Genomic DNA, 20,503 nt, shown 5'->3' with positions numbered 1-20,503 from the left:
CATGGACCAGGGATAGATGAAAATCGGATCCAGCAAAATTAAAAAAAAAAAACGTTAATTTTTTTTCCTTTTATGCATAAATCCTCCCAATCGTCCATGATCTACTTCAGAGCACACATCCGCATTAAAACACTGAGCAACCTGCACTATATATCTGTGTTCACAGAGATGGCCTACATCATAAAATTAAATTAAAAAAAACCCACATTTTGGAGCCATATGACGTCCCGTTTTCAGGGTTTTTTTTGCCCCTTATTGGCACAATAGTGTGCTCTTCTGCGCTCTACTACCCAATAGTAAAATAATAAACCTGATCAATCCTTTTAGAATGGAAAACATTATAATTCACCACGTATCCGCCGTTGATTCTTCATCATTATCACAATTTATTGCTGTCCTCGGATCTCATTAACAATGGACCATCTGAGAATTAAGCCGCTTGGACAGTCTGCAGTGAAACCGCTCACCTGCCGGCAGAACATCTTGTTGAAGGTTTCCTGTAGCCTCCATTGAGGTTGTTCTCCTGACGGCACGCATACATCCATGGCCTGGGCAGATCGTTTTTTTTTTTTTTTTTGTTTCTGCAATTGTCATTCTGTCCTAAATGATGGTGACAGATGCAATACTTGTTTCCAGGCGCAAACATCATGTACCGGATGCAATTGACTTGGAATACAAAAGGCCATGGGTCAATAAACAGTAATGGCTGCTCTTCTTCAGGACATCTTTGTGGAAATGCAGCTCGAAAACTGGGGGAGGGGTTGGTGGGTAAAGGCCGTTTTGTGGTGCTTGTGGATTACCGAGGTGTACAGAAGAGTTTACCAGCATCACTTCTTGTACCCTTTGGCTTATTCTTTTCGTTTTAATACATATATAGTGCTAATTCTATTCCATAATCTCTGTAAAGTCATAGAACAAAATCTGAAAATGTCCCATCAATGAGTTCCAAAATTCCATGTCGGTGAGAGACTGTATTAATATTCTGATGTACAAACCTCATTCTAAATGTGATTTTCCACGTTTAGGTCCGTGCCCACCAGCTGGTGTTACCCCCATGTGATGTCGTTATCAAAGCGGTTGCCGACTATGTCCGTAATATTAAGGATACAAATGATTTGGACTCGATCTCCTCTGATGTTTTCCAGCATTCACAGGTGAACATATTGGGTTCAGACGGCCATTGTAAAACTCGGGCCAATCTTTGCCGCAGATTACAGATGTGACTGACGTGGCGTTCCGCTCTGTGTTCTTTCACCCTAAGTCTATCAATGAAGAATGGTGAATTTGTATCCGTTCTTGCGTTAATGAGGTCTCTCTGCTTGGCGCCAGGACATGGCAGTGGGGTGTAATGGTTGGCAGTGGACTTATGTTGGCGTATGTTCAGATGTTTGGTGACTTTATCTCAGATATTAATGGTTAATTCTGTTTTTCAGTCAAGAACAGATGACAAAGTTTCCCGTTTCAAGAGAGCAGTCGCATATTACAGAGCCACCAACAAGCCCCTGCCGTACCCAGCTCCTTACCTTGGTCAGTCTGAGAAAATGCTTTCCTGCTTTGTAGCTAGGTCCTCACGGCCATAAATCCTGTAGGGCAGGGGTGGGACAGACTCATGGTGTGGCCCATGGGACACTGTTTTCAGCCCTATGCCTATCTTGGTCCGCAGGACGGACAGGAACAGCTAGAGGACCAGATGTGGTCCCAGGTCTACTGTAGGGTCACCACTCGGGTTATAGTAATAACTTTTTCCTGTCTTTTAGAAGTTAATGACATGCAAAAGAAAGATGTACTCCAACTTGGGAGCCGCTATTTGCTATGTCTTTTTAAGCTGACCAGTGGAGGCTAATCCCAAGCGAGTGACCTCCCCTATGGCATACTTATGCCCCGCTAAGACATTGGGTCAGCGGTTATCCTTCCGAGACATCCTCTTATGGAGTAATCCGGTCCACCTGGATCTTTTGCTTGTCAGACAATTTTATTGGACAAGTGTAGTAATAGTGACCTTCATGTATCTGTGCTCCTCAATTGCCAATTAAAATAATTATTCTCTGATTAAAGATGGGACAATCAATTTGCAAGTCCTGGTCCATTGGTCATGTCAGTAGTCTGGCTGAGAAGCTCCTCTTGCCTCCCGTCCTCAACGGCTTTTCTTTTGATTAGCCGGCCTGGCGTGATGTCACACATGCGTTAACGATGACGTCACACGAGGCTGGCTAATCAAAAGAAGAGCCAAGGATGATCCTCAGGTAAGAGACAGTTCTCTCTGGACTTGTCCAGTCACAGATTATGGACGCGTCCCCTGGACCTGGTCCTGCAAATCGATTTAGACCAGCAAATAATAATGAATGTGGCAACGTTATTGTAGACATTAAAAAAGTGAAATCTCAGCTGTAGTAGTATATATCTGAATAGTCGCTACCTTACGGGTTACTAATGGGGTGTTTTTTCTCTTTACAGGCAGACCGAATAGAGGTCCCGGTATGATGCAGGTATGTCTGTACGATGAAATGTAAATCTGTCCCGAGAACACGTGGTCATTTTTAGTTCTGGTTAGGGTTTAAAAAAAAAAATCATTATTTATACATGTATTTATGGTTTAATTCAGGTTTCAGAGTCTGTATTTAGATACCAGGAACGAATAGCCTTGTAGGCATCAGGAGGCCCCACGGTTGGTCAAGGCATTGCATTTTATACCCAGAAGTCTTAGTTCAGTCTTACTTGTGTACACTTGGTCAAATGCACCATAATCACCAGTATTTCCTGATTACACCTAGAGTCTAAGGGATAACATTTCTCCTTGTGGAGAGTGACCTGGCAGTGTAAGGAGACTTATAGGCCGTGCAGTGCTCTGCTGTGGGAAATTAAATATGCACTCTAGTGCCATCTGTTGGAAGTAGCAATCCTAAAAGTCAATATTGATCCTGCAATGTGCCTCGTCACATGACAGGATAAAAGCCAAGGCAAAATCTCCATTTGCAGACACATGTTTTAGGGTGTTACCCTTCCTCAGTGCAAAGCGTGAGATCTGAATTGGCTGTATTAGTGGCTTCTGACTGTGGTTCAAGGAGTAACGTCTCTCCTTGTGGATAGCGGCATGCCAGTGTAAGAAGACTTATAGGCCATGCAGTGAAATTGTGGATTAAAGTGGTTGTTCTATAGGAAACATATACCACCTATCCACAGGATAAGTGTGCGATCGCTGAATGGGGACCCACAGAATGTAGGGGACAGCCATTGAGTGGAGCAGCAGTGAGCATGTGTGAAAGGGGCAGTGGTTGCACATGCTCACTATAGCCCCGTTCACACAGGGGACTTTAGAGGCCCCCCTTATTATGATTTGTAAGGTTCCAATAGTTATCATGCATGTCAGGGCAGGTGATATGTCGATTTTCATACATCCCCTTATCCCCTGCCCAAATAGGCGATTTTTCTTTTTTAATGTTTTTGCACTTCCAAGAACCATTACCTTTTATTCATTTTTTTTTTTTTATACGAACAGTCGTGTGAGGGCTTTTTTTTTTTTTTTTTTTGCAGGGTGAGTTGTATATTTGAATGACACCATTTATTTTATCATGTGATGTACATGAAAACGAGAAAATAAATTCCAAGTGCGGTGAAATTGCGACAATACCAAATATGCAGATTTTTTTTTTTTTTATTACGTGGTAATAAAAATCTGAAATTAATTTAAAAAAAAAATGGTTTTGCTTATGTCGCTTTTTTTATTGAGATCTGTAACATTTTCAGTTTTCGACCATTGCAACTGTGAGAGAGCTTATTTATTGCACCCTGAGACAATGCTTTCATTGATACCATATTTGGGTAGATAAGATATTTTTATCGCCTCTTATTGCATCTTTTTTGCAGTGTTGCTGTGTGTGAATAACTACAATTCTGGCTTTTTTTTTTTTTCCCAATTATGTTTACTGATCGTAATAATTTTATATCTTGATGCAGTGGACATTTACGGACTTGTATTTTTTTTTCTTTTATTTTTAGTAAGGGGAAAAGGAGGGGGGATTCAAATTTTTTTTTTTTTTTTTTAACATATTTTTAAAAACTTTTTTTTTTCTTTAAACTTTTTAATGTACTTTGTAGTCCCCTTTAGGAACCTGAACCTGTGTTTGTCTGAAACTATACCCCTCAATACTGCAAAATCATAGTCTTTTATGAACACCTGCCACAGGCTGGCTTTCATGGGAGTACTGGGGGTTTTCAGCAGACCCTGCCAGTCATAGCAATTCATTGGTTCCCCGCCATCGTGTTGTGGGGAAGCTGATGGGTGATTAGAGCCTAACACCCCCAAGGTCGAACTCTGTAAAGGCCGCTATCACAGACTGACAGCAGCATCTCACAGGTTAGCAGCCGCAGGTGGAGCCTTGCTGTTAACGGGCAGATGATGGCTGAATCACACAGCCATCATCTGCCTGCAGAGATGCATCATTGGAGTATTTTTCTATTGCTCTTTTCCCATATATGTACCTTTTGCCATGTTTTCAGGCACCACACATGTCCATCCCTTGTGGAACTCCCCATAAAGGTCCATATCTGTACAACCTCTCCGAATCTACTGCCGCCATCAGTCCAACAAACAAAAGCGTATGTGAGCAGAACAATTACAGTAACATTCCCCATGAAGGCAAACATACCCCCCTGTATGAGCGGTCATCTCCCATCAACCCGGCCCAGAGCGGGAGCCCGAACCACGTGGACTCTGCCTACTTCCCACCATCATCTGCTTCATCCTCATCCGACAACGACGATGGCAACGGAGGAGCCACCAAGTGAGTGTCTTCACCGATACTGCCCAGCTCGCCACCATTTACCTCTTGACAGTTTCTATTGGATTATAGCAAAAATTAATGCTTTAATATCACACGAGCATAGTAAAATAATCAATCACCCGCTGCGCCATTGCTCTGGTGGTCCCCGCAAGCCCTCCAGGTAGATGCCGCATCTATCGTTCACGTGACTACTGCAGCCAATCACTGACCTCCATGGCGACTCTTGCACATGACCGCCGAGGCCAGTGATTGGCTGCACAGGCAGGACCAGCAGGTGATTAAATGATTGTTTTTTTTTGTGTGTGTTAACAGAAGTCCATGCTCTTTAGTTTTGTCTTTTTTTTATTTTTTTTTATTTTATATATATTTTCTTATTTTATTTATTTTTTTCTGCAATACCAGATCCAACCTGTGGACAGGTGTGGCGCCATTTCTGGAGAAAGCATGTTTTTATTTTTTAAAGTCATGACAACCCCTTTAAGAGAGATACTTATCCACCAGTTCGCTCTGCAGCAGTATAAGCAAAGTATGGTATGGGGCGAGGAAATGAGCAATTTGTAAAGTCAGAGCGAAGGCAAACCAATGAGATTCCGGATCTTATTTTTCAGCAGACCTTTTTAAAAAATAGAATTATTCCCCATAGATTTTTTTTTTATTTACGGTAATTTTTTTTAATTTTAAGCCATATTCAGTTTGGTTTTGTTTATTAATTGGGTGAAGCAATTTGGCGTACATATTGGTAAATAGATGAAATAAAGAATTTCATCAATGCATTTTTTTTATTATATTTTTTTATTTCCCCATTTTTGTTTTTTAGCCACATCAGCGGGACCAAATGTGACTGGGATAAAAAGGGCAAGTCACTGGGCAAAACAAAGAAGCATGCCACAGACCAAGCCAAGGTACGTTTTACCATAGTCCCAGGCCCACGTTATATGGCCGAGATATCAAAAAGCTTTATAATTCTCGGCCAATTCTACTGGAACTGGTTCATATTAAATAGCATAGATGTGTACAGAAGAACGCGGCTTTTTAGTTAGTTTTTTTTTTTTTTATCCCGATGTAGCAAAGGTTATCATGATTCAATGTGTTACACGAAAATGAACTGAGCTTTACTCACCGTCCCCGGGTCCAGGGCTGAAACTCCGCCGCTGCTACCAGCGTCTGTTATTGTTTACAGTGTTGAGGTCACATCGAGAGAACTGCAGCCGGTCAGTAAGTTTAGTTATTGGCCGCAGCGCTGTCAACATAATATTCAAAACCAGGAGCAGTGGTGGAGATTCAGTGCTGGACCTGGGGAGGGTGATTAAAACATTTTTATTTTTTAAACTGATCCTGAGGAACCGTTTTCTGAAAGCGGAAAACCATTTACCATTAGACGAACCATTGATCTATGTCAAATTACCCTTTTTTTTGTGCTTCGGTGTCCAAATGCTGTGCTAGGAGTCAAGGTAACCTTTGCTAGATCTGTAGCTTTCATTATATATGTTATAATGCTAAACACTATGCTATAAAATCAAATAATTCAATTAAACCTCCTTGAGACTAACTATATTGCATTGAAGGTGGTCTTTTAGGCATGGTCTTCTGCCAGACCACAATATATGAATATCTGGTCTGGATATAGGGGTGTACTGATTTATTACAGCAGTTACACCTACTGTGCCGAACCTCAGTAAAGGTTGAGCCGGGCGAGTACTCTTCTACGTTTCTTGTTATTTACCCAGACTGAAAATCCCTCTCCTGCCCAATCCGGATCCAAGGCTACAGACAAGAAAGGCAACCAAGGGTCTCTACAGATACCTTGTCTCCTTTCCATGCCCACCAGGAACCACATGGACATCACAACTCCTCCGCTGCCTCTGGTGGCACCTGAAGTATTGAGAGTAGCGGAACATCGTCACAAGAAAGGGTTAATGTACCCCTACATCTTTCACATCCTGACAAAGGTACGCAATGGCTTCACTGCATGCCTCAAGAATTTGGTGCTGGTAATAAGGTATCTACAATTATGGGAGAATCGATTTGCAGGACTGCGGTCCATCAGCCGGGTCAACGAGAGCCCTGCGAATCTCCTTCTCTCCCGGCATTCCCATCTCTTCTGTTGATTAGCCGGATTGGCGTCATCATCGCAGTGTGACACATGACACGCTAGACCGACCATTCAAATGAGGAGCCTTGAATGCTGGGAGGTTAGAGGAGATTTGTAGGCCTCCGACTCAGGACTGCCACCGAGAATTTCAGGGCCCCATATTGTCAACGTTTTTGGACTCCTTTGAGACTCTGCCCAGGCTCCATCTGAGCTCCGCCTCCACCCCGCGAACCTTCCACTGTCCCACCGCCCACTCTTGTGAAAAAAACGCCACTTCTGCACCACGTCCTCATCAATCACACATTAACAGTTCCCATATAACACCAGATCACATACAGGTGCTTCTTACAAAATTAGAATATCATCAAAAAGTTACTTTATTTCAGTTCTTCAATACAAAAAGTGAAACTCATATTCTATAGAGTCATTACGCACAGAGTGATCTATTTCACCTGTTTTTCTGTTAATGTTGATGATTATGGCTTACAGCCAATGAAAACACAAAAGTCATTATCTCAGTAAGTTAGAATAATTAAAAAAACACCTGCAAAGGCTCCTAAGTGTTTATAAAGGTCCCTTAGGCTGCTTTCACGCATCCGTTTTTTCGTTTCAGGCACAATCCTGCAGTTTTAGAAAAAAACGGATCCGTTTTTTTTTTTTTTACGCCGGATCCGTTTTTTCCCCATAGAGTTGTATTGGCGCCGGATTGTGCCTGAAGGACATGCGTTTCATCCGTTTTTGTGCCGGATCCGTCCCTTCAGGCTTTTTTGCCAGACACAAAAAACGTCTACTGCAACATTTTTTCTGTCCGGCGAAAAAGCCTGAAAGGACGTTTGCGGCAATAAACGCATGAAACGGATGTGTGAACGAACGGTTCCGGCTGCCGAATCCGTTTTTTGTACACTGAGCATGCCCAGAAGCTTTGTTATGCATGCTGGCCTCTCGCTCTCTCGCTCTCTCACGCGCTCTCTCACGCTCTCTCTCACGCTCTCTCTCACGCTCTCTCACGCTCTCTCGCGCTCTCTCGCGCTCTCTCACGCTCTCTCTCGCGCTCTCTCTCGCGCTCTCTCGCGCTCTCTCGCGCTCTCTCTCGCGCTCTCTCGCTCTCTCTCGCTCTCTCTCTCTCGTCCCGGTATCAACGTGAACAACGTGTCTAAAATACATGCGCAGTAAAGAAAACCGGATGCGCCGGATCCAGCTAAAAAACGGATCCGGTGCATCAGTTTTTCAAAATTCAAACCGGATCCGTTTTTTTTGTAAAGCTGCCGGATTGTGTCTGAAACAAAAAAACGGATGTGTGAAAGCAGCCTAAGTCTTTTTCAGTAGCTCCACAATCATGGGGAAGACTGCTGACTTGACAAATGTCCAGAAGGCGTCACTGACACACTCCACAAGGAGGGGAAGTCACAAAAGGTCATTGCTAAAGAAGCCGGCTGTTCACAGAGTGCTGTATCCAAGCATATTAATGGAAAGTTGAGGGGAAGGAAAAAGTGTGGTAGAAAAAGGTGCACAAGCAACCGGGATAACCGCAGCCTTGAAAGGATTAAGAAAAGGCCATTCAAGAATTTGTGGAGATTCACAAGGAGTGGACTGCTGCTGGAGTCATTGCTTCAAGAGCCACCACACATAGACATATCCAAGACATGGGCTACAAGTGTCACATTCCTTGTGTCAGCCACTCATGACCAATAGACAACGCCAGAAGCGTCTTACCTGGGCCAAGGAGGAAAATAACTGGATTGTTGCTCAGTGGTCCAAGGTGTTGTTTTCAGATGAAAGTAAATTTTGCATTTAATTTGGAAATCAAGGTCCCAGAGTCTGGAATAAGAGTGGAGAGGACACAATCCAAGCTGCTGGAGGTCTAGAGTGAAGTTTCCACAATCAGTGATGGTTTGGGGAGCCATGTCATCTGCTGGTGTAGGTCTACTGTGTTTTATCAAGACCAAAGTCAGCGCAGACAGCTACCAGGAGATTTTAGAGCACTTCATGCTTCCCTCTGCCGACAAGCTTTTTGGAGATGGAAATGTCATTCTCCAGCAGGACTTGGCACCTGTCTACACGGCCAAAAGTACCAATACCTGGTGTACAAACAACAGTATCACTGTGCTTCATTGGCAGCAAACTCGCCTGACCTTACCCCCATAGAGAATCTATGGGGTATTGGAGGAAGATGAGACACCAGACCCAACAATGCAGACGAGCTGAAGGCTGCTATCAAAGCAACCTGGGCTTCCATAACACCTCAGCAGTGCCGCAGGCTGATCGCCTCCATGCCACGCTGCATTGATGCAGTAATTGATGCAAAAGGAGCCCCGACCAAGTATTGGTGCATTTACTGAACATACATTTCAGTAGGCCAACATTTCGGATTTTAAGCTGGTGTTATAAAGTATTCTAATTTACTGGGATAATGACTTTGGGTTTTCATTTGCTGTAAGCCATAATCGTCAACATTTACAGAAATAAACACTTGAAATAGATCACTCTGTTTATAATGACTCTATATAATATGAGTTTCACTTTTTGTATTGAAGAATTGAAATAAATTAACTTTTTGATGATCGTCTAATTTTGTGAGAAGCACCAGTACATAGCCTTCAGCTTTTGTTTTGGCCAAAAGATATATATATTTTTTTTAAGTCACTACTACAACAAGGTGGACTCTTTTGGCCAGGCCCTACTCTACTCTAACCTATTAAACATTTCAATACTCTTTTTGGGTATATATTTTTCCTTAAGGGAATGTGTCACCTGGGTTATTTTAAGAAATGTATACTACCACATATAAGGGACAAATCCATAACACCATGATCAGATCACATTTTACCACCACATAGTGACTGACTACTACAATACTGATCATTAATTTAAAAAACCCACAATACTAATATTGACATAAGGCTATGTTCACACGTTGCGTTTTTTGTGTTTTTTTCCCATAGGCAAAACCTGCTCTCTTGGCAGTAAGAAACTTACTGCAAAAAAAAGCAGGTTTTGCTTTGTTTTTTTTCTGCGTTTTTGTCATGCTACAATTATCTTTTGTCCATGCTGATAGTTTAGTGCAAAAAAAAAAATCTTATTCTACTTCATTAGGTTTTGTCAGTAAAACCACAGCAAAAACTGATACCTGTGTTTTTTTTCACTACCCATTTGCTTTCAATGGGTGAAAAAAGGCTGAAAAATGCTGAAGGTGGCTTGCTCCATTCTGCAAAACCCAAGGTTTTGCACAAAATACTGAGGACAAAAAAAGCTGTGTGCATGAGATTTCTGATATCTCCTAAACTTTGCAGGTACTGTAAAATGCAGGTGAAAGTTTGCATAAAAAAAGCTGAAAAAAACAACGTGTGAACATAGCCTTAGTGCAATAATACACAGGAGTGCTGTACATAGTATACAGTGTATAGTGTCAGTGTACACGTAATAGTGACTCACCAGTGACATTATACACAGGAGCTCTGTATATAGTGTACAGGTAATACAGGGATCGCAGTGACATTATACACAGCTCTGAATATACTATATAGTGTATAGTGTACAGGTAATACAGGCATCGCCAGTGACATTATACACAGGAACTCTGTATATAGTGTACAGGTAATACAGTGATCATCGGTGACATTATACAAAGGAGCTCTGTATATAGTGTCAGTGTACAGGTAATACAGTGATCACCGGTGACATTACACACATGAGCTCTGTATATACTGTCATTATGCAGGTAATACAGTAATCACGATGACATTATACACTGGAGCTCTGTACATTGTGTATAGTGTACAGGTAATACAGTGATCAACCGTGACATTATACACAGGAGCTCTGTATATAGTGTCAGTGTACAGGTAATAAAGTGATCACAGTGACATTATATACAGGAGCTCTGTATATTGTGGACAGGTAATATGGGGATCACCTGTGACATTATACACAGGAGCTCTGTATATTGTGTCAGTGTTCAGGTAATACAAGGATCACCAGTAACATTATACACGAGCTCTGTATATAGTGGACAGGTAATATGGGGATCACCTGTGACATTATACACAGGAGCTCTGTATATAGTGGACAGGTAATATGGGGATCACCTGTGACATTATACCCAGGAGCTCTGTATATTGTGTCAATGTGAATACAGGGATTACCGGTGACATTATACACAGGAACTCTGTACACAGTATATAGTGTCAGTGTACAGGTAACACACTGACTCACCGGTGATGTCTCTAGTTGAAGTCCTTCATCTGCATCCAGCACAGACCACCATCACTTCTTCCAGCCAGGATTTGTCTCTGTAGAAAATAAGTTATCTAGAGCACATTCCCCAATTTTTCCTCAACTTCTACACTACGCCAGATGAAGGAGAAAAGTGAGTGTTGTCCTGCACAGTAACAGGACCTCTCCCCCATTGAAAAAGGTGTCCTCAAAAATAAAATGCATGAGCGCAGTAATAATGTCCTACATCCTTGCACCTTCCTGTAGTAACGTCCCCCATTTGTTCTTCCATCCTGCTCCCATATATTCTTCCATCCTGCCCCCACCCATATGTCTACATCCTCCATCCATAGGAGGCGGAGTAATGCACTTTTTTGTAAAGAAACAGCAGCCGGGGAACAGGTTTTTTTTTTTTTTTTTTTTTCAAAACCAGCAAAGTCCTTTACCCTTTCCATAAACAAATTTGTTGCTTTTGGGGAAACAGTCAGAAAGAAAATTATGGGCAATGATCTGATATAAGCCTCACTATAAGGTTTGTTAATATATATATATTTTATATATCTAAAAGGGCGAAATAAAAATTCCAGTTACAATAGAAGATGAAGCCAACAAGGACCTCCCTCCTGCCGCAATCCTTTACCGAGCAGTGCGCCAGTATGTCTACGGAGTCCTGTTCAGTCTGGCGGAAAGCAGGAAGAAAACGGAGCGCCTGGCATTCAGAAAGAACAGAATGCCCCCCGACCGTAAGTGACCCTGCGTCATATAACGGGAGGGGACTATTATGGGGTAATGATGACGGACCTTTCACATGTTCCATTGGCCAAAGCTGACGCCCAGCTGCATGCCGGTGATCTACTCTACGCAGTACAGCTACGTGCAGAAAAGATCAGCTCTCTATATGTATAAAGGAATTATGAGACTAGACACAAAAATGTCTGCTTAATCTAGTTTTACAAAGCAGAAAAGGAAATTTGGTTGGTTTGTGTACTGGGAATCTTAGTTCACGTTTGACTTAAAGGGGTATTCCCATCTCCAAGACGCTATCCCAATATGTGGTAGGTGTAATAACAGTATTAACAAATACCTTTAATTAGAAATGTAGTGTAGTTCTTCTGATTCGCTGTGTCATTTACACCATGTGCAGGGCATGGAAGTATCTTGGGTATCCATGGTCACAACCGCTCATATAGTGACAGTTAGCTGGTTACGACCACTAAGCTACTGCTTTGCCCTGTACAAAGGGTAAGTGACATAACTAGTCAGAAGAACTATACTACATTTCTAATTGGAGTTATTTTCTAATAATATTATTACACCTAGTACATATTGGAATAGGATCTTGGAGATGGGAATACCCCTTTAAGCCAACCAAACCTGGATCGGCTGATAAGTGTTTGGGGCCTCCTGACTAACAGCATCATCTTTCTGGCAAATATAAGGATCAGTTTCAATTTTAACACTCGGCCCTTTTGTCATTAAAGGGTTGTCATAATAGCATTTATTTTCAGAAAGCACAGTGAATACATACTTATTCTTAATATACAGACTAAGCCCAAGAAAAGCTTTCTTTCTTGTACTTTTATGTCTTTTTCATGTCTGTCTGCCCCTCTGTGCTTCATATAGCTGAACGGGCTGTCCTGCTCTGCTAAAACTACGTTTTCCAGCAGCTCTTGCTTCTCCTCAGTGCTGCAGACCCCTACCCATCTCCTGTGTGCTCCATCCTAGCCCCACCACTGAGTTATCATCGTGGTAATGTAAGTGTAGAATTCTCCTTATTGCTCTGTGCACCCTGCTCTTGTATAGTACCCTGCCTGATCGATGTTCTCTTCTGCCATCGCAGTGCAGGAGAGTTGAGCTCTGCTAGAAACCAGCTAGCAATATTGTAAAACAACCCAGTCAGCTGATATAGATGGCTGAAGATGAAATCGGTCAGGCAGGGTACTGTACAGGAGCAGACAGCGCACCGGGGGGGAGTAAAGTGAATTCTAAAGGTAAAACACACTTTGTCAGTGCTTGAGGCAGAGCGGCGCCGGCAGGATGACAGCTGAGACAGACTGCACTGCGCATAAACCAGGAGGACTGGAACTACATCAGGATAGAGATTGCAGCTGGAACTATCAGCGGCTTTTACAGTGCATGGCTTCGGGGGTTGCCCCTGACAGGGTGGTCCGGTTGCAGCTTTCTCCGCCCACCTGACTCACTGTGTACCTTACAGATTACCCAGTCATTATTAAGGAGTGGGCCACCTACAAGGGCAAGTCCCCACAGACACCAGAGCTTGTGGAAGCCCTTGCTTTCCGGGAATGGACTTGCCCTAATCTTAAGAAACTTTGGTTGGGAAAAGCGGTGGAAGACAAGAACCGGAGGATGAGAGCTTTCCTGGCATGCATGAGATCTGACACCCCGGCTATGCTCAATCCCGCCAACGTGCCCACTCACCTCATGGTGCTGTGCTGTGTTTTACGGTAAGTGGCTTACAACTATTTTTTTTTTTACAATTCCCAGCATGTTACAGAACAATTCCTTGTTTCCAAGGAGCAGTTTGCAACCTGTGATCCTCCTGCCGGCATGAAACTACAACTCCCAGCATGTTGTGTGAGTTGTGGTTTTGCAGCAGCTGGTTAAAGACTACTTTTTATGGTACAGATGATCCTGTCTGACTGTTCAATGGTCTTTTGGAGCAGCAGCGAATGGAGCTGGGCTCTGATCACTGCTGTTATCTATTTATATGGCACAGCCAGTATCTGACAGCGGTACCAGTGCTCGCATGCTCAGATTACCTTCAACCGCCCACAAACCGATGAGTCGGCACCAATGGGTTACCCGTCAGACGCGGCCTGCTGAAGGCTACCATCGCTGCTCCTCGCTACTCCTCTGAGGCTCTGCCATAGGCTACAGGGAGATTGCACTTGCCCCATATACTAATGTATTGCGGTATACCGTCAGAGGATCTCAGGGTCAAGTTTGTTACCAAGGAGGCTTAAAAAAAATAAAATGTAATCACACCCTTTTAATGCCATTAAAAAGAGATGTAAAAAAAAATCTAAATATTTATTATTATTGTGTTCTAAAAAGTGCATCTATGAAAAGTTTAAATTAATCAACCTACATGATTAATGCTGTAAATAAAAAAAACAAACTAGCAAAAAACGGTATTGTGGTTTTACAGTCACCAGACCTTTCTATAAGAAAAAAAATGCAATGAAAAAATGATCAAAACATTGTATGTGTACTCCAAACTGGTATCAATAAAAACATCGTGCAAAAGACAAGGCCTCACGCAGTATTAATGATGGAAAAATGCAAACATAACGGATCTCTGACAATGGTGACCCAAAACTACATTTAAAAAAAAAATTCTCTTAACTTCTGATATTTTTTTTTCACCCCTTCTATAAAAAAAAAAAAAAAAAAAATCTATGCCAGTGTGGAAGTGTGGTATCGCAATTGTACTGACCTGGAGAATGTTTGTTCATTTTTATCATACAATGAACGCTGTACAAACAAAACCCATAAAACAATGGCGTCATTGCATTTTTTTTCTCCCCCACAATTTCCTTATAGTAAAATAAATAAGTCTCGATCAAAACCAAAGCTCGTCCTGCAAAAAAGTAAAAAAAAAAAAAGTCCTTATAGGGCTATTTCCACAGAAGGTAAAAGTATGCCTCTTGGAAAAGGAGGAAAAAATGCGACATAAAAAATATTGGCTGCGAAGTAAAGGGGTAAATACCAACAACGCAAACTTGATTTTTCAAATGACCCTTTTTAAATATCCTGAAAAATGTATTTATTAGATATCTGATAAAAGTGGTTACTAAATGTATTTCTAAAACGGGACGACTAATGAAGTCAGATGTAAAGAACATAACTTATAAGAATAAAGTGATTTTTGTTGGCGGAAAATAATGTTCAAAGTAAGCACAGGCGCTCGGCGCACCTTTCAACCTGCTTGATTGTTTTTTATCTACTGTTGTCTTTATTTGGCTCCCGTAAAGCCAGAATTGTCATTTAAGGGAAGAGTGGACAAAGATAAATGCAAAACAAGTAGGTGGATGGTGATCTGAACGGTTCAACCATATCAGGTGTGCACTGAGCTTGGTTTGCATAGTCATTTTGTCCTGACAGGCTCAGTCATACAGTAAAAATTGTTCCCAATTTATACAAATCCAGTTTCGCCATACCTTTTTTTTATTCTTCCGTAGGTATATGGTACAGTGGCCCGGCATCCGAATACTTCGTCGCCAGGAACTCGATGCCTTCCTCACCCAAGCACTGTCACCAAAACTCTATGAGCCTGATCAGCTTCAAGAGCTCAAGGTAAGTGCCCTAAATTTCTTGGTCATTCTTTTCTGTCTTGATTTTAGACTTAAAGGGAATCTGTCACTAGGTTTTTGCTACCCCATGTGGTAGAAGAATAAAGTAGATGCAGAGACCCTGATTCTAGCGATGTATCACTTACCGAGCTGCTTGCTGGAATTTCGGAAAAAAAAATCACTATTTTATCTGCTCAAGGTCTATCAGTTCTATGAATGTTGAGCTCAGTATAACCCCGCCCACACCACTGATTGGCAGCTTTCTGTGTACACTGTACATGGGCAGCCAATCAGTGCTGGGGGTGGGGTTATACAGAACTCATATGCTTGACTTCCTGGCAGCAGGTTTACTAGTCCTCTAATGATCTCCTACTGATAAAAGAGTAAGTACAGTAAGCAGCCCGGTAAGTGATACATCGCTGAAATTAGGATCTCTGTCTCTACATTATGCTGCCCTCAGACTAGGTGAAAAAAAACTGACAGATTCCCTTTAACTGTGCTCCCTAGTAGTTTTTCCTTTTCTGCAGCAGTTTGGGCCGTTGTTGTGATGTTGGAGCAAATATTCCATATTGTGAAATTTTTTTTATTTTTTAAGAGCTGAGTAAAATGTTATGCAGCCACGTCAGTAGTCGATGCGGTAGTGTGTGGTTGCTGGACCAGAGCACTGCGAACCTCCCAAGTACCTGTGACCTCTTCGGTGTCTCTTCTGTTTAGTAGACCCTCGTGACATCATGCGTGTGTCGATCTGCAACGTTAAACATCTCAGGGCCTACATATGAAGAAATGCCGTGGATGACATGGGTCGTTGGAGGCTCTCGGTGCTCTGTTCCGGTGGCTATGAACTTACCCTCGTGGCTTCTGCAAATAATTCTAGTTATTGTAAAGTTGGGTCAGATCACGAGAGTAAAAACAATATGGTACTAAAAATATGACCTTTTTATGTAAAACTTGACCCATTTCTGCTATGATGCCTTCACATTAGGTCACAGTCCCAAAACTTCTAGTTTGTGTGTTGCCTTCAGAAATTTTTACAGCTGGGTTGTTTCCCCAAGTTTAACTTTTCTGCATTTAGTTGTTTGTCTATTCACCTTGGTTATTCTTGTTGCAGATTGATAATCTAGACCCCAGAGGGATCCAGCTGTCTGCCCTATTCATGAGTGGCGTGGACATGGCTCTTCTGGCCAACGACGCCTGCGGACAACCCATTCCCTGGGAGCACTGCTGTCCCTGGATGTATTTTGATGGAAAATTGTTTCAAAGCAAGCTCATAAAAGCCACCAGGGAAAAGGCCTCACTAATTGACCTCTGTGATGGTCAGGTATGTCCCCAGAGCTCTAGGTAAGTGCTTGAGCAATCGGACATCTTGGGCATGTAGTGAAATCGCGTTAGGAGCAGGTACACGAAGATGGCGTTGGGTGCGGGCAGTTGCCAATGCTTCTTCATTCAAATGGGGGACATGGGACCCCACTGGGAAGATCAGTCCAGTAGTCAAATCCCTACTATAGTAGTAGTTCTCGTCTAACCCAGGGCTATGGAGTCGAAGCACATTTTGGTGGAGTCAGTCGGTGTCATGGATGTTGAGGAGTCGGACTTTTGGCTACCGACTCCACAGCCCTGGACCTGTAGATGGCTGATGGAGATATCCCAGTAACACCAAGGCTTAAAAATGTCTTTGCCCGTGTCCGGGAATCATCCCAAGAGATCAGGTTAAAGAGCAGCAACTTTAGTCAAGACGAGACCCCAAATTCCAGATAATTCCCAATAAATGGACATGCAAAATGTAGTAAGCCGCGTTGTATTCTTTTGCAGGCTGAACAAGCTGCCAAGGTGGATAAGATGAGGCAAAGTATCCTGGAAGGGCTACACTTTTCCAGGCCGAACCACCCACTGCCATTCCCACCGCCACCTGCCATGCCTTTCTACCCTGCTGCTATGTATCCACGACCTTTTGGACCAATGCCTCCACCTCCAGGCAGAGGAAGAGGAGGATTCTCTGGTACGTGTGTGTGGCGAAATCAAATGCTAATTTGGACCTACTGATTGGTTGGGTTTTCATGAGAAGGAAATATTATAACGGGTGCGTCCTACACTTTAAGGAAGATGGAGGTTTCCAGAGCAGATTGGAGGTCACCGGGTTTGCATCAGGCTCATGTAACCCTGTTACCAAAGGAAGATTTAATTCCGATCATAGCGGCACATTTTTAATTGGGGTAAGAATGCCTGTGTCAGATTAACCCCTTCCTAATCTAAGACGCACGAATACATCCTATATTGGGAGTGGGCTCAGAAGCTGAGCCTGCACCATATAAAGCTGGTGCTGGCTGTATTATACAGCTGGCAGTGGCCTCCGATAGCAGCTATCAGAGCTGGCTTTGATCGCTGCTGTTTTGCCACTAAAATGTCAATGTCTGACAGCAGCGTATAAGCAGCACAATCACAATGGGCATCCGGCTGGGAACATATTGATCTCTGCAGTGCAATTGTGGGTTTCGATAGATGGCCAGGGCCTGCTTGAGCCCTCCACCCACCCACCTCGCTGCCATCATGGTTTTATTTTGATCCCAGGCACAGGCTTATCTTCATTGGAGACTGATTTTCGCTATATACTGTAATACTTTATTGTATTCTATAATACTCACAATCAAGTTCCCTATGAGTACTAAAAAATACAGGAAAAGTAAAAAAAAAAAAAAAAAAAACTATTAAAAAAAAAATAGCATAATAAAAAGTTGAATCATCAGTCTTCCCTTTTTAAAAAATGAAGAAGTTAAATATAATCTTTAAAAAAAAAACATAAAGATCTGTAAGCATACTCACAAAGGGAAATAAGTCAAAACGCCAAAATTGCCATTTTGGTTTCTTTCTTGCAAAGTTCCAAACTCTCTTTAACCACTTAGAAAAAGAAAACAAAACATCTTTTCTATCTCTGTAATTGTCTTGTCCTGGGGAATTTTTACCACACAATGAACGCCATAAAAACATAACACAAAGAACAATGTCGGAAAAGCATTTCTCCACACTTGAACATTTCTGACCCTAAAACTACTTCTGTAAAAAAAAAAAAAAAAAAATCCCTTATACTTCTATATTGAATGAAAAAGTTATCACTCTTGGCAGATTCCGAGCGATCCGTTAGTTATCACAAGACAAGTCCCTTTTAAAAAAAAAAAAAAAAAATCATCCTTCTCGGCAGCACATTGCCCTATGGAGAACAGTAGCAACCTATGTGCACAGACGGATCCATTACTGATGGTTCTGCGTGAGTAGGAAAATACTGCCAACTTGTCTAAGCTGCCTATTAAATGTCTGCTGATCTGCACACAAGTAGCTCATGGGCGGTCGTGTACACCCCGCCCCCAAGGAGCCCTTTTCACAGAGGAGACTGTAATTCCTGATCATTGTCCATGTAAACCCGTCAGTCGATCGAATGGTGAACAATAATTGGCTTCTTTACCGTGGATTGCATTTGTTATGGCAGAATAATCATTGTTGGTTGGCAGCATATTCACCTGTGTATACAGGGGGAGTGCTGCTGACAATATGGAGTGACTGAGGGGGGGAAAGAAAACTATACTCTGAAAATGTCAAATATTTAGATGGTGGCATCATTTCCATGTAGACGAAAGCCAGTCGGCTCGTTGGATCAGCGATCATTACGATCGAGCACGCCATCCGGGTGCAGCAATTTCACATCTGGCATGTCGGAGATATCTCACAGCCAGTCTTAAGCTACATCAAACACTTGTGATTTGTTCATGTCTTCAGGAGTCCAGCCCATTCCTTCTCAGGGAGGAAAGCTTGAAATAGCCGGGACGGTGGTCGGCCAGTGGGCAGGAACAAGACGTGGACGTGGCAGAGGACCATTTCCACTGCAGGTGGTTTCTGTTGGTGGACCAAATAGAGGGTATGTATGGCATGTCCCAATACTCTCATGGTAATAATTTTTGATAGTAACACCAACATTAACTCTCAGGTATTTGTCCAAACAGTATGTCCATATCCTAGCTCAATGATTTCTTACAGATTAATTCCTAACAAAAATATTTTTACGGAACATCAGAAATGTAATTTTTATTTTTATATTGTTTTCAGACGTCCCAGAGGAGTTATATCAACCCCAGTTATAAGAACTTTTGGAAGAGGGGGTAAATACTATGGAAGAGGAGGATACAAAAATCAAGGGCCCTTTCAGGTACATTACTGACCTGAGCTGGAAATTATCGAGGGCTTGATATTGGAGTGTAGGTGCAATCAGCTGACAGGTTCCCTTTAAAATCTAAAAACAATTAAAAGCATCAAAACACCTAACTTTTTGGTATGACTCGAGACTTAAAAATGGAAAGCCTGACTATGTATCTGTAAAGCCTACAAAGTGCCAAGTACCCACCTTAAAAATATGTGGGGGCATGACCGCAAGTATGCAATTTGCATAAGTGCAGTCACATTCCAACTAGACTTGAGCGGCTCCTCTGAATACAAGTTAATTGACAAGTCTAGTCGGAATGTGATCGAAAGTCTGCAAATTGCATTCTTGCTGTCACATGAATGCATTCTCTTTGCACTGGAGAATTCTGACCGCACGCAGTGCGCGTGATGCGAGGATGCACCTGTCTGCAGTCACAGAGTGACTGGACAATCCCTTTAAGGCTGGTTTTACACTTGCTGTGTTTTTTCATCCCATTTTTGCATTCTATGGGGCCACAAAAATTCGTAGGAGCGCCGTATGCTGTAAGGGCCGTATTAACGGCCCTGAAAAAATATCGAGCTTGCTCGATCTTCTTCACGGCTTACGGACACGGCCCCCATTGTAAATCAATGGGGCCGCAAAAACAACGGAAGGTTGCGCCGTCGCTTCCGGTTTTGCGGACTGCCGTTTTTTTTCCCCCAACACTTTTGCCATAGTATTGGAAACCTGGAAAACTTCGATCCCCAAGTTTTTTTGCGGTCCATTATTGCGGCAGACCTTGAAAATTGTGGCGATACGGCCTGCAAAAAAGACCCACAATAACGGGCCACAAAAAAACCCGGTAAGTGTAAAAGAAGCCTAATAATTAACGTATGCTACGCAAAATAGAAAAAAGTAAACTGCATACTCTCCACACCTC

At 42.4% G+C, this 20,503-nt stretch overlaps 1 protein-coding gene across 1 annotated transcript in view; it reads left to right on the top strand.

The window, feature by feature from the left end:
- Window positions 1-20,503, top strand: part of FAM120A (family with sequence similarity 120 member A) — a 65,966-nt gene that overhangs the window by 37,263 nt on the left and 8,200 nt on the right. The window contains exons 4-16 of the mRNA XM_077278030.1: window positions 1,026-1,154; window positions 1,434-1,527; window positions 2,455-2,486; window positions 4,498-4,781; window positions 5,599-5,683; window positions 6,509-6,730; window positions 11,654-11,828; window positions 13,301-13,550; window positions 15,288-15,402; window positions 16,507-16,716; window positions 17,208-17,394; window positions 19,164-19,302; window positions 19,491-19,590. Of these exons, the coding sequence (XP_077134145.1) occupies window positions 1,026-1,154; window positions 1,434-1,527; window positions 2,455-2,486; window positions 4,498-4,781; window positions 5,599-5,683; window positions 6,509-6,730; window positions 11,654-11,828; window positions 13,301-13,550; window positions 15,288-15,402; window positions 16,507-16,716; window positions 17,208-17,394; window positions 19,164-19,302; window positions 19,491-19,590 (2,022 nt within the window). The remainder of the gene's footprint in view (window positions 1-1,025; window positions 1,155-1,433; window positions 1,528-2,454; window positions 2,487-4,497; window positions 4,782-5,598; window positions 5,684-6,508; window positions 6,731-11,653; window positions 11,829-13,300; window positions 13,551-15,287; window positions 15,403-16,506; window positions 16,717-17,207; window positions 17,395-19,163; window positions 19,303-19,490; window positions 19,591-20,503) is intronic.

This window comes from Ranitomeya variabilis, chromosome 8, assembly GCF_051348905.1.
Source record: "Ranitomeya variabilis isolate aRanVar5 chromosome 8, aRanVar5.hap1, whole genome shotgun sequence".
Lineage (NCBI taxonomy): Eukaryota > Metazoa > Chordata > Amphibia > Anura > Dendrobatidae > Ranitomeya > Ranitomeya variabilis.
The sequence above is the reverse complement of the archived record's forward strand: the minus strand, read 5'-3'. Positions and strand labels throughout refer to the sequence as shown.